The sequence below is a fragment of the Oncorhynchus nerka genome, linkage group LG27 (assembly GCF_034236695.1).
Source record: "Oncorhynchus nerka isolate Pitt River linkage group LG27, Oner_Uvic_2.0, whole genome shotgun sequence".
Taxonomy (NCBI): Eukaryota; Metazoa; Chordata; class Actinopteri; order Salmoniformes; family Salmonidae; genus Oncorhynchus; species Oncorhynchus nerka.
In genome coordinates, this window is record NC_088422.1 from 36980881 (window position 1) to 36997853 (window position 16973).

Below are 16973 nucleotides of genomic sequence, written 5' to 3' on the forward strand. Positions count from 1 at the left end.
AACCGCCGCCACACCGAGTAAAGTTTGATTGCTTGTTTTTCCGCTAATTCTAACTGTTAACACAACGTCGCTTCCGTTTAGCTTGCAACGTGGAAAACAACCCTTTACACAGTAGCGCCTCCCCGCACGTCCCACAGACATCCACATGAGTGCCCATCGAAGTCATTCCATGAAACATGTGAACATTGTAAATTACAACTCGGCCTATTTGATAACCAACTTTTCTTGACCGTTGTATTCCTGTCATTGGTCAATTTGCACATAACTCACTGGGCGCACACTGGTTGGATCAACATTGTTTCCACGTCATTTCAATGAATTTACGTTGAACCAACGTGAAATATATGTTGAATTTAGGTATGTGCCCAGTGGAAAGCTACTAAAGTTATACAGTACAGCTACCAGAGGCGCAACTTTCACTGGGGACGGGACATGCCTCCCCCACATTCTGAAATTGCATTTTTGTCCCCACTAGTTTAATCATTGGAATGTGATATAAATGAGGCTATGGTTTGCTTTAGGACCATGCTGACGCCTCCGAGTGGTCGGGTCGGCTGTTTGGAGTGTTTATCCGTCTGAATAAAAAAATATATATATCCCCTCCCTACTTCTAAAACCGAAAGTGCGCCACTGATAGTTACTATACTATGCTCTCACTTTTCCAAGTTTTCGATGTTTTCCTATTGAGGTACTGTAACTAAAGATGGTTTAGTATGAAGAGTATGAAGTATGAAGATGGTTTAGAAACTCTGCTTTAACCTATGTTTTGTTAGGTTTAGTCATAGAGTTGTATATAGGACTCTTGTGCCCAAAAGCCAGTTTTAGCATGGGCAGCGCCATTGAGGACTTTCACCATTTTGAAGTAGTCAACTGGGTGAGACCACTGAGATATTTATGAACTGGAGATCGTTTCCAAGATGACAGACTGTTGTTTTCAATGTAATCCACTCACGGTCGCATATGCTGTTTTGTGGTGGCTGCCATCTGCTAAACAGAGCTGATAATGTCTGCACACTCAGTGCGCACTGGAGTAGCAGCGACATCATCATCCAGAAACACAACAAACATTGAATGAATATAACATTTTAATATCTTCAGCTGTGAGTGATGGGAAAAAACAAGCATAGCGCTTGCAACTTCAGGGTTATGGGTTCGATTGTGGGTTTGACAAACTGGCAAGTGTTTTCACTGACAGTTTCAAACTCCCCTGACCGAGTCTGTAATACCTACATGTTTCAAGCAGACCACAATAGTCCCTGTGCCCAAGAAAGCGAAGGTAACCTGCCTAAATGATTACTGCCCCGTAGCACTCACGTCGGTAGCCATGAAGTGCTTTGAAAGGCTGGTCATGGCTCGCATCAACAGCATCCTCCCGGATACCCTAGACCCACTCCAATTTGCATACCGTCCCAACAGATCCACAGATGACACAATCTCAATCGCACTCCACACTGCCCTTTCCCACCTGGACAAAAGGAACACCTATGTAAGAATGCTGTTCATTGACTACAGCTCAGCATTCAACACCATAGTGCCCACAAATCTCATCACTAAGCTAAGGACCCTGGGACTAAACACCTCCCTCTGCAACTGGATCCTTGACTTCCTGACGGGCCTCCCCCAAGTTGTAAGGGTAGGCAACAACACATCTGCCATGCTGATTCTTAATGCTGGGGCACCTCGGGGTGTGTGCTTAGTCCCCTCCTGTATTCCCTGTTCACCTACGACTGCATGGCCAAATACGACTCCAACACCATCATTAAGTTTGCTGACAACCCAACAGTTGTAGGCCTGATCACCGACAATGACAGGAAAACAACCTGTCCCTCAATGTGAGCAAGCGAAAGGAGCAAATCGTGGACTACAGGAAAAGGCAGGCCGAACAGGCCCCCATTGACATCGAAGGGGCTGTAGTGAAGCGGGTTGAGAGTTTCAAGTTCCTTGGTGTCCACATCACCAACAAACTATCATGGTCCAAACACACCAAGACAGCCGTGAAGAGGGCACGACAAAACCTTTTCCCCCTAGGAGACTGAAAAGATTCGGCATGGGTCCCCAGATCCTCAAAAAGTTATACAGCTGTATCCTGACCGGTTGCATCACTGCCTGGTATGGCAATTGCTCTGCATCTGACTGTAAGGCGCTACAGAGGATAGTACGTACGGCCCAGTACCTCACTGGAGCCAAGCTTCCTACCATCCAGGACCTATATACCAGGTGGTGTCAGAGGAAGGCCCAAAAAATGGTCAGAGACTCCAGTCACCTATAGACTGTCCTCTCACGGCAAGCGGTACCGGAGTGCCAAGTCTAGGACCAAAAGGATCCTTAACAGCTTCTACCCCCAAGCCATAAGACTGCTCAACAATTAATCAAATGGCCACCCGGACTATTTACATTCACCCCCCCACCCCCCTTCCCCCTTTGTTTTTACCCAGCTAAACTCGCTGTTTATTATCTATGCATATTCACTTTACCCCTACCTACATGTACAAAATAACTCGACTAACATGTAACCCCGCACATTGAGTCAGTACCAGTACCCTCTGTATATAGCCTCATTATTGTTATTTTTATTGTGTTACTTTTTATTTGACTATTTTTACTTTAGTTTATTTAGTAAATATTTTATTATCTCTTTCTTGAATTGCATTGTTGGTTAAGAGCTTGTAAGTAAGGTCTACACCTGTTGTATTCAGAGCATGTGACAAATAACATTTAATTGTATTTTATTCCCACGGGGACTAGTACGAAAAAGTATGAAAATGAATGCACTCACTACTGTAAATCGCTCTGGATAAGAATGTCTGCTAAATTCGTCAAATGTAAATGTAATTCAGATCATCATGGGGGATCAACCAATTAATTATACTTGTGAGTAAACATTCCATAACTGCAGGTGCCAGTATATCGCCAGCCTTGGCTTTATACCTGTTCAAACAACACGTTCCAGGGGGCAGTATCCACCCTTTCAGTTTGTTTACCAACTCATAGAAGTAGTGATGGGCATTCCGGCTCTTTTCAGTGAGCCGGCTTGTTCTGCTCAGCTCACCAAAAAGTGCTGGCTCTTTTAGCTCCCAAACGGCTCTTTAAAAAAAAACATGTTTGTATTTTTCAAGTCAAACAGTTTGCGATAGTTTGACTATGATTGGTGTTAAAAAACAATTCTAATTAACTTATTAAAGGAAGTCATACTCTACCTTAACCACAATGTATTTAAAAATGCATTGGTTTGTTATGAAAAGGAATGCTATTAAACATTTGCATTTAATGTATAACTTTTAAATGCGCATATAAATCTAAACATTCAAAACGAATAGAATCTGAACAGCATAATAGAATATTGCACCATATCAAAGCAAAATAAATAACCATTTCCAAAACTGCAGCGTCCCACAAATTGAAATAAATGTAAAAAATAAGGATGCTATTACACATGTGCATTTAAAGTATAACTTTTTTAATGTCAAATTGCAGCATCCCACAAATTGAAATACATTTGAAAAATAAGGATGCTATTACACATGTGCATTTAAAGTATACCTTTTTTAATGTATATAAACAAAGTGCATATAAATGTAACAATTCAAAACGAATACAATCTGAACAACACAATAATAGAATGTTGCACCATATCAAAGAAAAATAAATAACAATGTGCAAAACTCCAACATCGCACTTAAAAAATTAAACGGGTCCCTCTTTTCTCTCTCTTCTTTATTGCCATGTTATAACCAGCAGCACACAGCAATGCTGACCATGTTTTTATTTTATGAGAGTTGATTCAGAAATGCAAGCTGCCTCACTTTCGAGGGGCTGATGCAGTTTCTTCTCTCAGTAATTATTTGTCCCGTTTTCGAGAAGCCCTCTCAGAGGGAACGGATGTGGCCACTATGCAGAGTCTTCCTGTCATGACTTAAGTAAGCCGTGGGTTGACAGAGGCCTTGTTCTTCCACCAGCTCAGAGGATCTGCAGATCTTTCAGAATTAATGTGTGTGCGCTTATTTATTCTTTGGTTCTTTGAATTAGTTAATTTTATTCATTTAAATCTTTTGATTCTTCATATCTTAATTTTTGTAGATTTTTATAAATAGATTAGGCTCGTCTGATATGCGAGCTGGCTCCCAACGTTCACCTACAAGAGCCGGCTCCTTTAAGAGCCGACTAGTTCGCGAACGACCCATCACTACATAGAAGTTGTAGAAGAAGACAATTGACTACTTCAAAATAGAGATGGTCTCAATAGAGCTGCCCGCGCGCTCACAGACACCATCACGGTAGAGATACAATATTGCAATCTCTATACAAATCTATTGGTTTAGGAAACCGCAGAGCTTCCTGGGCCCTTATAAGACCAATTATCCATTCACGCAATAATTGATAGGTGCTACCTGCCGCTACCATATCATCAACCGACATCGGTTGTTTAATAAACATTTGTAGTCTCTTATAATTGATGTATTTTCACCATGAATTGGCCTAATCAACCTAACCTAGGCTAGATTATTAAAATATTTGCTTATATTTCACTGCATTTTATTTTTCCTTGTTTCTTTGTAGACCTACATATATTTGTATGCTGCTGTTTTTCTCCTATGGAATGGAACTACACATCCCGATGTGCGCCTGGTTGTGTGACCCCCCCGCCAATCGAGAGCGTGTGATTTGGCGCTGAGCGAGATAGACAAGGCCCAAAGCAGGGTGATTTTGTTACAGCTAGAGGAAGAGGGAGCAAGCGAAATTAAAATACAGAAGGGGCGAGATTTATACATAATTCCCACCAAGGTTCCGCAAAATACTAGGCCCCCTTAGGTTCTACAGCCAATAGACAAGACTTGGGGACCGAGCTGTAAATTGGCCCTATTAAAGAATTGCGTTAGAAACGGGGAGGCCTGCACTCTGTCCGAATATTTTTTTATTTGATCTCTTTTTGTAAATTGCTCAAAGAAGCGCAGATATCTGGTGTATGTGTTTAGAATGGGACACGCTGAAGGTATTGGCATTTTTATTTTACTACATCTCGCGACTCAGCATTTCGTTCTACGTTCTCTCTTGTTGATAATCAGCTTGCTGTCATTATCTTAGCGGTACATTTAGTCCTGTAGATTTAGGGTATTGTTATATCCTCGTTTTTTTCAAACGAATGATTGATGTGTATAATCACGGTAGACAATTTTGTTTAAAGGTGCAATGGCAGCCATATTGGTAACAATGTATAGCTTCGTTTGCCATCGTGTTTCTAGTCGTCTGGATTGTATTGAAATGGCAACAAATCAATGTGTTAACATTGCGGACGTGTCAGAACACAAGCACATCATCTCGGCGTTTGATACGTGTTTTTATATTGACAAGGAACATTATATTTGATTTGCCAGTGTTCATGCAAGCTAGCCACGCTAGCTAACTTAACACATAGCATCAGAACGATGCACAGCACGGCTAATAATGATTCAGTTCAATCACTCAGTGAAACAATGTAACGATATTTCAGTCTGTCTGTGCTTCGTTTTCCTCAATAAAATGACCCCAGTGGTACGGTGTCTCAATTCGTGTATGCAAAGCTGGACTGCGTGATTTACATTACTTTATATTCTCATCCAGCAGCTGTGATACACATTAATAAGTTGTTTTCCCGTATATCACCTTGTGAATGGCATTAAAGGCTGCTTAATCTGAATCAAATCAGGGTTTAGTCTACACCAAAAAGGACATCGATTCAAGGTTATTTTGTGCATATAACGAAGTTATGACACTTTCAATTTTCTATTTCAATATGACACTGTTCAATTTCGGAATCCATATATTCATGCATTATCACTGTACTTCTTTCTGTCTCAGCCAGGGCATGGTCATCTTGGTCCTTAGGCTACCCTGTCACACCTTTACACCCAGAGCATTTTGACTTCTGGGTGAAATGCTTAGTGCTTGCCTATACTGTAATAGTACATTGCATTGATTGGTGATGGTTTAAGATCCAACAATAGGATTTCTTTAAAAGTGATTTGAAGGATTTTCCCTATTTTGGCAGAGGCAAAAACAAATGCATTTATTAGGTCCACACAGTCTATTTATACTGTGTGAACTGACCAGGGAAAAACTCTTGAAACTGTAGGCTGTCACTGTAGTGTACCCATATAGGCTATCATGAAATGGTTTTTCCTGATCAGGTCACGGGGTCAGAATAACTACAACAGCGGTCTATTTTTGAATAACCACAACATTGCCCATTACCAAGCAATCCATTCCTTATGAGTCGTTCAGAGCTGATAATTGTCTGCTGTCTGAGTGATGAGTTGAACTCTTTGGCTGTGTTTACACAGGCAGCCTATAATTTGGATATTTTTCCACTAATTGGTCTTTTGACCAATCAGATCAGCTCCTTTGCCAATAATTGGGCAAAAGATCAGAATTGGGCTACTTGTGTAAACACAGCCATTGGCACACTTGAGGTTGGCTCTACACAACTGGCAGGGATCTATACCATTAGATAGACATTACACAGAGATACTGTGTCCCCAGAGATGTCCATGGCAGCCTATCTCACTCAGTGTTTCCAAAAACTGGTTTCCCCGAGGGGTAGACAAGCTAGCTCAACAGGGGTTTTGAGACAAAAATCTGTAATGACAGATTTTGTAGGCCTGTATGTCTTTAAGACATGTTTTCTCATAGCTAGCGTGATGATCAACATTTTGGTCATCTGTACATGAACATTTATCAGTTGAGTATAAGCACACGTGAATGAGAGAAAAAAACATGGGCAACAGCGAAGCATTCAGCAGACCTTTTTTTTAAATTCAGTGCACACTGTGCAGGGACCACTTAGATCTTATTATGGGAAAGACTAGAGATTTCTAGTATGTAAAACTGGAGATCAGTTTCATTATTTAATGTAGGAAGGGGATATAGCACAAGCTCTCCTCAGAACAGTCTGTCTTTCCTTACCAGTAGGATTAGATTAGAATAGACAGTATAGTTATCATACTGTATGTCACTTTATTTCTCTGACTGTGATGATTGATTAAATGTTCTTACCTTATCAAAAAAGAGAGATGCACAGTTGTAGATCTGATTATGTTGTCTTTCAGTCATCATCCTCTCCATTTCCCCTTAACATCATATCAACCCCTGTCCTATATCTTGATCATCCTCCAGGTCCAGCCAGAGAAAAGGACAGTTAAGGATGCAGGAGCACAACAATGGATTTCTCCTTCTCTTTCATGCAAGGGATCATGGGAAATACAATTCAGCAACCCCCTCAGCTCATTGACTCAGCCAACATCCGACAGGAGGGCGCCTACGACACCGGCAGCGATGCGGGCGAGGACGGAGCCCCCTCCTATGACGCTGCCCTGGAGGCAGAGTTCTCCTACCCGCCCTCTGCCTCCGAAGAGATGCCACCGGTCTCCAATGGTTACCCCCCTGGGCTGGGCCTGTACGAGCCCCAGGCCAAGTTCTCCATGTACCCCCAGTTCCCCAACGGCTCGGCCAATGGCTACGGGGCCATCCGGGGCTATGGCGAACACTGCCTCATGCCTGGGGAGGGAACGGTCCTGAGGGCCCCTGTCCTCCAGGAGAGATCCCCCTCCCCTATATCTCCTCCACCTTCACACCACCCCCACCTCCATCACCCTCACCACCACCATTCTCATCACTACCACCCTCAACTTCACCCACACAGCCCTCCACCCCTGCCCTCCCAACACCACCTCAACCCGCCACCTCACCGCATGTCCCATGTGCTCCCTCCTCCCCCGTTACTCCTGCCCTCCACCAGCCCTCCCCTGTCCCTGCTGGACAGCACCCCCCCCTCTCACCCTTCTCACACCCCCTCTGCTCCCTCCATCGGGGTCCTGAAGAAAACCAGCTCTCCAGAGATCAAGCTAAAGATCATAAAGACGTACCAGAACGGGAGGGAGCTGTTTGAGTCTGCGTTGTGTGGAGATCTGCTGCAGGAGTCCCAGGCCAGCGAGGCCTCCCAGAGCCACCGCAGACACGAGAGGAAGAAGGAGAAGAGGAAAAAGACCGTCAGGGAGCAAGAAGAAGGGCAGGACCAGGAGCAGCTACAAGAGGGCACTGTAGGGCAGGCCAGGGATATCCAGACCCAGCTACAGCTCCAGACTCACACCCCGGCCCAGACCCAACCACAGGAGCTGCCTGTGGGGCAGACAGAGAAGCCACAGAAGACCCCCATCAAAGAAGAGCCCGAGACACCTAAGGTATGTGTTGGTTTGCTGCTAGTCTGTCGGTTAAGGTCATCCAGTTAAATTGAGTCACTGTTCAGTACTAAAAGAGTAACTGTTTCAACAGTTTCAGACTTCAGACATCTGATCAAACACATCTATATCATTGTGTTTACTTGATAGCTACCTACACAAATAGCTAGCTAGAACAAAGTGTTAATAAGATTAAAATTCATTAAAAATATGTATTATTGCTTACACCCATCTGATTATTTTAGATCTACAGAAAGTGTCTTGGGGGTTGGGCATGACTCCTGTCACTAACTGAGTGTGTTTTTTCTCCCCCTGTACTGTAGGCCCAGAAGCAGTACCCTACAGTGATAACCGGTACAGGCTGCTGTAAGGACCACGAGGTGGGGGACCTGGTGTGGGCCAAGGTGGGCACTTACCCCTGGTGGCCCTGCATGGTTTCCTGTGACCCCCAGATGAACGTCCACACACGCATCAACACCCGGGGTAAAAAATAATTAGACTCATGTCTTCTTCCAGGTGTCCAGAACCTGTAAAGATAACTGTTTAAAAGCCTCTAACCGCCATCTGTCTGTGTTCTTCCTGGCCCTCCAGGTCACAGGGAGTACCATGTGCAGTTCTTTGGCAGCGTGGCGGAGCGGGCCTGGGTCCATGAGAAGAGGGTGGTCATGTACCAGGGAGAGCACCAGTTTGATGAGCTGCAGGCTGAGACACTACGCAAGACTACCAACACCGCAGAGAGACACAAGGTAGAGACACAGCACTGCCTGGCCTGACAGTATACCCTCCTCACACTCTTTGCACCGGTTTAATGGGCGAAGGGCTGCCCTGTTTCAAAGCTCACACCATTACTTTTCTCCAAAAATGAGATTTATGTAGTTGTGTACATATGTACGGTATATGGGATTGTAGGTCATGTAATGGGTATGTATGGGATTAAGCTGGTGTAGTGATTATGTTTTGCTGTTTTCGGCTATATCGAAGAAAGGGCCTACTAAACTTAGTTGAGTGCGCTGGCTTGATAAGAGTGTCTTCCAAATGTTAATAAAATGTGTGCGTTTGTGTCAGCTGATGAAGCCCTTCCCCCAGAGAGAGCGTGCTCAGTGGGAGGTGGGCGTCGGCCATGCGGAGGATGCCTTCCTGATGACTCAGCAGGAACGTATCGACAACTACACCTTCATCTACGTCGACCCCGACCCCAATGCTCCTCCCCCCATCAAGAAGACCCCCACCAGGGCGGCCGGTCGCACCCAACGTTCTTCTATCGTAACAAGTAAGAAAGAAGAAGTAGCAGTGACATCACCGGACCGGGCGGAGCCGTCCAGAAGACAGCCTCGTAGGCAGTGTAGTGTTCCTAATGCAGACGACCCAGCCGACCCCCAGACCTCAGAGAAAGACCAGAGCCGGGACCCTGGCCAGCCCAGCCCCCCAGCTCGGGAGGCCCTGTCTAAGGCAGGGGGAACCCAGGAGTCCCCTGCCCCTGTACGGGCCTGGAAGACAGCCGCTGCCAGGAAGTTGCTGCCTCTTTCCATTACCATGAAGAAACTAAATGTGGAGATCACCAAGTGTGACCAAGTGTGGCCTCTTCTGCAGAGGAAAGCCCTGCCCTCACCACGGCGAGAGAGGGAGAGAGAGGTGGAGAGGGAGGAGGGAGAAGGCCGACAGGCTGACCTGGGATACTGCTCACCAGAGGTGGGTGCTCTCTATTGGTCTAGACGCCCTAGTTGACAATGGTGGTGAATGTTGTTGTTGCTCTAAACTGAATTGAAACATTGTTTCTAAGTGGATTTTTTGTCTCCAGCAGGGCTGTGGAGTTAAACCAGAACCCAGTCCAGACGAGGAGGAGAAGAGGGATGAGGGAGAGGAGAAAGAGGAGAGAAGTGACCAGGAAGCAGCACAGCACACCTCCTGTCCTGGGTCTCAGCACAGCACCCCGCCAGGTATGTACGTGTGTATGCACGTTTTCTGGGTCTTCTGGTGATAACTGGTGAATATTCTGTTGGTGGGTATGTGTTCCCCACAGAGCAGAGGTGTTTAACCAGGTATCTCCTTCCGGTAGGTTCTCAAGAGCGTAAGCAGCAGCGCAGGTCAGTGAGGAGCAGATCAGAGTCAGAGAAAGGCTGTGAGCCCGTCCCCAAAAAGAAGACCAAAAAGGAACAGGTACCAACCTGCTAATACCACTTACTGTTCCCCTCTGTAATGTAATGTGGTTCTGTCACTCACTTCTCTAGAGGAGGTTCACAATTTAACGGAGCGATCTGAAACATCCATCTCTCGCTTCCTCTCTCTCCCTGCAGGGTGAGATGGCTCCTGAGACCACTCTGAGAACAGGCTCACAGAAAGGTAGCGACTCCAGCTCTGTCCTATGACTCTCTCTTTCCCATCCTGCTCTAAGCATGTTAGCTTTGTTTAACGTGTTGGGTCATAAAAAGGGAAGCAGTGTGGAGGTGTGTGTTAACCTGTGGTGTGGTGTGTAGGAGCCAGTGAGATCTCAGATGCCTGTAAGCCTCTGAAGAAACGCAGCAGAGCCTCCACAGACGTAGAGATGGCCTCCTCGCAGTACAGAGACACATCTGACTCTGACTCTAGAGGCCTGAACGACCCGCAGGTAAACACAAACACACCTCAGACCCTGACTTTAGAAGGCTAAATGAGGTGCACACACACACACAAAGCCCACCCACTCATGCTCTCTCTTGTGTAGAGTCTGTTTGGGAAGAGTTTGGACAGTCCAGCGGCTGCAGATGCGGACGAGTCAGACAGCCAGTCAGTGGACTCCAGTCTTTCCAGACAAGGAAGCAGCACAGCCAAGATAGACACTGTCTGCCAGGTACACCACTGCAGGCCGCCTCTCCTATCCCCTCATCCTTTCTCCTCTTCTGTCTTTTCACCTCATTTTCTCTCTTCCCCTCTCTCTGCTCTCTGTGATCATTTTAGAAGAAAGCCGAAGAAATATACACTGAACTAATATTGAAATGCAACACTTTCAAAGATTTTACTGAGTTACAGTTCATATAAGGAAATCAGTCATTTGAAATAAATAAATTAGGCCCTAATGTAATCTATGGATTTCACATGACTAGGAATACAGATATGCATCTGTTGGTCACAGATACCTTTAAAAATAAAAATGTGGGGAAGTGTATCAGAAAACCGGTCAGTATCTGGTGTGACCAGCATTTGCTTCATGCAGTGCAACTCATCTAGTTCTGATGGAGTTGATCAGGCTGTTGATTGTGGCCTGTGGAATGTTGTCCCACTCCTCTTCAATGGCTGTGCGAAGTTGCTGGATATTGGCGGGAACTGGAACACGCTGTCAACCCAGAGCATCCCAAACATGCTCATTGGGTGATGTCTGGTGAGTATGCAGGCCAGAAGAAGAACTGGGACATTTTCAGCTTCCTGGAATTGTGCACAGATCCTTGCGACATGGGGCCGTGCATTATCATACTGAAACATGGTGATGACGGCGGATGAAAGGCACGACAATGGGCCTCATGATCTCATTAAGGTATCTCTGCATTCAAATTGCCACCGATAAGATGCAGTTGTGTGTGTTGTCTGTAGCTTGTGCCTGCCCATACCATAACCATGGGACACTCTGTTCACAACGTTGACATCAGCGAACCACTTTCCCACACAACGCCATACACGCTGTCTGCCAACTGCCCGATACAGTTCAAACCTGGATTCATCTGTGAAGAGCACATTTCTCCAGCGTGCCAGTGGCCATCGAAGGTGAGAATTTGCCCACTGAAACCGGTTACGACGCCGAACTGCAGTCAGGTCAAGACCCTGTTGAGGATGACAAGCATGCAGATGAGCTTCCCTGAGACGTTTCTGACAGTTTGTGCAGAAATCCTTCAGTTGTGCAAACCCACAGTTTCATCAGCTGTCTGGTGGCTGGTCTCAGACGATATCGCAGGTGAAGAAGCCGGATGTGGAGGTCCTGGACGGGCATGGTTACTTGTAGTCTGTGGTTTTGAGGCCAGTTGGACGTACCGCCAAATTCTCTGAAACAAAGTTGGAGGCGGCTTATGGTAGAGAAATTAAGATGATGAATTCTCCAACACTTTACATATTGCATTCATATTTTTGTTCAGGGTATGTTATACTCCACTCTTCCTCAGTATAGAACTGTAAGGTGTATGTATGGAGAGGGTTGCGTGTTTCTATATCTTCCTCTATGTGTAGATCTGTGAGGTGTATGGAGAGGGTCTGGTGTCGTGTGAGGGAGACTGCTGTCGGCTGTTCCATCTGGAGTGCCTGGGTCTCGCCTCCGTACCTGAGGGCAAGTTTACCTGTCTGGAATGTAGAAACGGTGAGACATGGCATGATGTCGCAACACATACACAATGCATTTACATTCTAATCATTACTAGACCTACACTACCATTAGACAAGTTCTCTTTGATTGCTCCTTTCATCTTTACAGTATCATGTTGGCTGAAATGGTTGAAAGGATTATTTAAGTTATTCCAGGGCACGTCCTTCAACTTTGTGAATTCTGATGAAGCTATGGGTGTGAACAGAGAAGACGGCTTAAGCCCTGATTATGTAAATTACCCTACAGACAAATCTTTCTGTGTGATTTCAACCCGGCAGACATGAGAGATTTCTCTGATGGAGGAATGAAGAGTAGACTGGCATTTGCCTTTTTCTCACCCCTCTGTACACACACACACTCTCTCTCTGTCTGCCCCCTCCCGCTTTCTCGCTCTGCTCCCGCTTTCTCGCTCTGCCCCCTCCCGCTTTCTCGCTCTGCCCCCTCCCGCTTTCTCGCTCTGCCCCCTCCGGCTCTCTCGCTCTGCCCTCTCTCTCTCTCGCTCTGCCCTCTCTCTCTCTCTCGCTCTGCCCTCTCTCTCTCTCTCTCGCGCTCTCTAGGCTCTCACTTGTGTTTCAGCTGTAAGGCAGGGGGAGGGGAGGTGTTGCGCTGCTCAGTGGTTGGCTGCGGGAGGTATTACCATGACGACTGCGTGTGTAAACTCCCTGGCACCGTGGGGAGTGGTACGGGCGGGGGGTTCCGCTGCCCCCAGCATACCTGCGCCACGTGCTGTCTGGAGAGAGACCTGCACCAAGCCACCCAAGGTAGGGAGTCAGAACACCGGTCCAGATGAAGGAGAGGAGATGAGGAGAGGAACGGAAGCCACTTCAGGCTTTTGACATGGTCTCTCACATACTGCAGGTGTTAGTCTCTCTTTGTCTAACACTCATCTCTCCTTAATCTCCCCATCCCCAGGGCGTATGATGCGTTGTCTGCGCTGCCCTGTTGCGTACCATACAGGGGACAGCTGCGTGGCAGCGGGTAGCATGGTCCTCACCCACCACATCATGATCTGCAGCAGCCATGGCATTGCCAAGAGGAACGGCCTCCTCTCCTCACCCGTCAATGTGAACTGGTGTTTCCTCTGTGCCCGAGGTAAGCTCTATCTCCCACCTTAGACCTCCTGTAGGGACACACCCTGACTCACTCACCTTCTGTGTCCCAAATAGCACCCTATTCCCTATATAGTGCACTACTTTTGACCAGGGCGCCTGAGCCACTGTCTCCCGAAGGGGAGCTTCCAGCTTCAGCCCCGTGGCTTCAAAATGTTTGACTGGAGGACAGAAGGAGAAGCAGTAGAGAGGGATGTGGCTTTGTCCTGCCCCTAAGACTTCTGGACACAGTGTTTGAGTGAATAGAGCCCTAGCTCCAACTCCTTCTGCTCAGGTGTAAGGGTTAGCCAGACCCCCCCCCCCTCTCTCTCTCGCTCTCTGAATCTGAACCCCTCTAATCCAGTCTTCTCTTATCATTCAAACTTTGTTTATCCCCCTAGTGGTAATTGATTTGTGTGGAGGCTTAGCTGAGGAGACTACTGGTGCTGGCTGATCTTTCTCAACTCAGTGCTCCTCAGTAGTCCTCAAAACCACAGTCTCCTATCCCAGGGAAAGGCGGCTGTTAGCCCTGGGCTAAGTGTAGCGTAAACGTGGCTATGCAAAGAACTGGATGTCTAACTTTGACTAGTTGAGATGGAGATTCATTCAACCTGCATGATTTTTACGATGCATTCTCCTGTTTGTAAATGTATTTGTGACATTTGACCATTACTGTTGTCTCTGTTGTACCTGATGTGGCAGTGCCTTTAGAAAGTATTCATACCCCTTGACTTATTCCACGTTGTGTTACAGTCTGAATTTAAAATGGATTAACAATTTAAAAAATCTCAACCCATCGACACACAATACCCCATAATGACAAAGTAAAAACATGTTTTCAGACATGTTTGCAAATGTACTGAAAATTAAATACAGAAATATCTCATTTACATAAGTATTCACACCCCTTCAAGCTTTGTCAAGTTGGTTGTTGATCATTGCTAGACAGCCATTGTCAAGTCTTGCCATAGATTTTCAAGTAGATTTAAGTCAAAACTAACTAGGCCACTCAGGAACATTCAATGTCGTCTTGGTAAGCAACTCCAGAGTATATTTGGCCTTGTGTTTTAGGTTATTGTCCTGCTGAAAGATGAATTTGTTTCCCAGTGTCTGTTGGAAAGTAGACTAAACTAGGTTTTCCTCTCGGATGTTGCCTGTGCTTAGCTTTATTCCATGTATTTTTATCCTAAAAAACTCTGTAGTCCTTGCCAATGACAAGCAGACCCATATCATGATGCAGCCACCATCACGCTTGAAAATATTGAGTGGTACTCCGTGATGTGTTGTGTTGGATTTTCCCCAAACATAACGCTTTGTATTCAGGAGAAGTTTATTTCTTTGCTTATTTTTTTTTCTTCAGTTTTATGTAAGTGCAAACAGGATGCAGGTTTTGGAATATTTGTTTTCTTTACAGGCTTCCTTATTTTCCCTCTGTCATTTAAGTTAGTATTGTGGAGTAACTACTAATTTGTTGATCCATCCTCAGTTTTCTCCTTTCACAGACATCAAACTCTGTAACTGTTTTAAAGTCACCATTAGCCTCATGGTGAAATCCCTGAGCGGTTTCCTTCCTCTCCGACAACTGAGTTAGGAAGGACAGCTGTGTCTTTGTAGTGCCTGGGTATATTTTGAAACACCATGCAAAGTGTAATTAATAACTTCATCATGCTCAAAGGGATATTCAATGTCAGATTTCTTTTATCTACCAATAGGTGCCCTTCTTTGAGAAGCACTGGAAAACGTCCCTGTTCTTTGTGGTTGAATATGTTTGAAATGAATTGCTTGACTGAGGATCCTTACAGATAATTGTATGTGTCGGGTACAGAGATCAAGTAGTCATTAAAAAAGTTGTGTTAAACACTATTATTGCACACAGAGTGAGTTAATGCAACTTATTCTGTGACTTGTTGAGAAAATGTTTACTCCTGAACTTATTTAGGCTAGCAATAACAAAGGGGTTGAATACTTAATGACTTAAGACATTTTTGTAAACATTTCTGAAAACATTATTCTACTTTGATATTATGGGGTATTGTGTCTAAGACAGTGACACACAATTTCAACTTCATCCATTTTAATTTCAGGCTGTAATACAACAAATGTGGAAAAGGTTGAGGGTTTCTGAAGACACTTTAGATGTACTGATCTGTGCTTTTACAGAGCACTCCTCTTACAAGAAATACACCTGTTTTGGATGATTAGACTTTTCTAACTGATTTGATTGCAGAGTACATCGTATGTGTAGAAATATTTTGGTCTCCATGGTTACTAAATGCAGTTGATTCTTATAACCGGAGTGTTCTGTTGGACGACTCTTTAGTTTACTTTTACTCCTCTGTTTCTCTCTCGTTTATGTGTTCTAACAGTGTATGTGTTCTTTTTCTCCTGTGGAATCATGGGTACTGTAGTCTGATTACGGCTCACCCAGTCTCTTCCTGTGTGTCTTGTGTAGGACTGTTAGTGCAGGACCTTACTGACACCATATTAAGTTCATATGCCTATAAGTCCCACTACCTTCTGACTGAGTCAAATCGTGCTGAGTTGAAATTACCTATGATTCCCTCTTCTTCGTCAGCTACCAAAAAGAATATTGGGAAAGGTAACAGAACTGTTTTACTCTCTCTCCCTTTTCCCACTGGTGCGTGTGTATGTGTTTGAATGTGTCTACAGTTGATTTGATGTTCCTCCTTATTGCTTTGTTCTGCCTCTAGCGTGTCAACATACAATCTGCTGCCATTAACGCTACAGCAGGGCTTAAAATAAACTTTCAGGGACCCTAACATGCACTGGTTCAGCCGGGAACCACACTGACAAAGTGTTAACGGTATTAAAAGTGAGCAAAGCTCATCTCTGAAGCTGTGGAATGTGACTCTCCTCTCCAATACAAACACAAAAGGGGATTTGTATAAGCGGACCTCAGCACACTGTAACATAACACAACATTTGGTTTCGTCATCAGAATTGTGAAAGAGGGATGAAAAGAGCGATGACCTGTCTCACAGGGTTATTTTACGCCCTGTCTGTATGAGGGGGGGGGGGGGGGGGTCTTGTTGCTGCTGGAGGAACACAGCTTCTCTGCTTCAGCACTTTGAGCTTGTCCGTAATCTGAAAAACGAAGAGTTACTTTTTCTAACTGCTCACTTCTGTTTTTGAATGAAAATAATTGTCCCTCGCTTCTCTGCTGCTCTCACTGTACCGCGATCAGCCTTTACCGCGATCAGCCTTTACCGCGATCGGATGTTTGTGGCGGTCCTGACTTGCTGTGTTAAGGAGTTAATTGTTCCTAGAAATATTGATTCTGCGTTGAAATGCAGTTCATTCAAATAGGTTATTGTTCATGACCGGTATAAT

General features: G+C 45.1%; 1 protein-coding gene across 4 annotated transcripts in view; it reads left to right on the plus strand.

Moving 5' to 3' along the window:
* Positions 1–645: 645 nt before the first annotated feature.
* The window catches only part of LOC115111712 (histone-lysine N-methyltransferase NSD3-like), a 39900-nt gene continuing 23572 nt past the window's right edge, over positions 646–16973 (plus strand). Inside the window, exons 1-14 of one of the 4 annotated variants that reach the window (XM_029638057.2) lie at positions 646–4990; positions 7150–8213; positions 8534–8693; positions 8802–8956; positions 9276–9899; positions 10009–10147; positions 10267–10367; positions 10505–10550; positions 10685–10815; positions 10912–11037; positions 12402–12528; positions 13092–13295; positions 13447–13626; positions 16075–16221. In XM_029638057.2, the coding sequence (XP_029493917.2) occupies positions 7194–8213; positions 8534–8693; positions 8802–8956; positions 9276–9899; positions 10009–10147; positions 10267–10367; positions 10505–10550; positions 10685–10815; positions 10912–11037; positions 12402–12528; positions 13092–13295; positions 13447–13626; positions 16075–16221 (3160 nt within the window). In that variant the 5' untranslated portion in view covers positions 646–4990; positions 7150–7193. The remainder of the gene's footprint in view (positions 4991–7149; positions 8214–8533; positions 8694–8801; positions 8957–9275; positions 9900–10008; positions 10148–10266; positions 10368–10504; positions 10551–10684; positions 10816–10911; positions 11038–12401; positions 12529–13091; positions 13296–13446; positions 13627–16074; positions 16222–16973) is intronic. The other 3 variants (XM_029638059.2, XM_029638058.2, XM_029638060.2) reach the window with 3 other exon arrangements.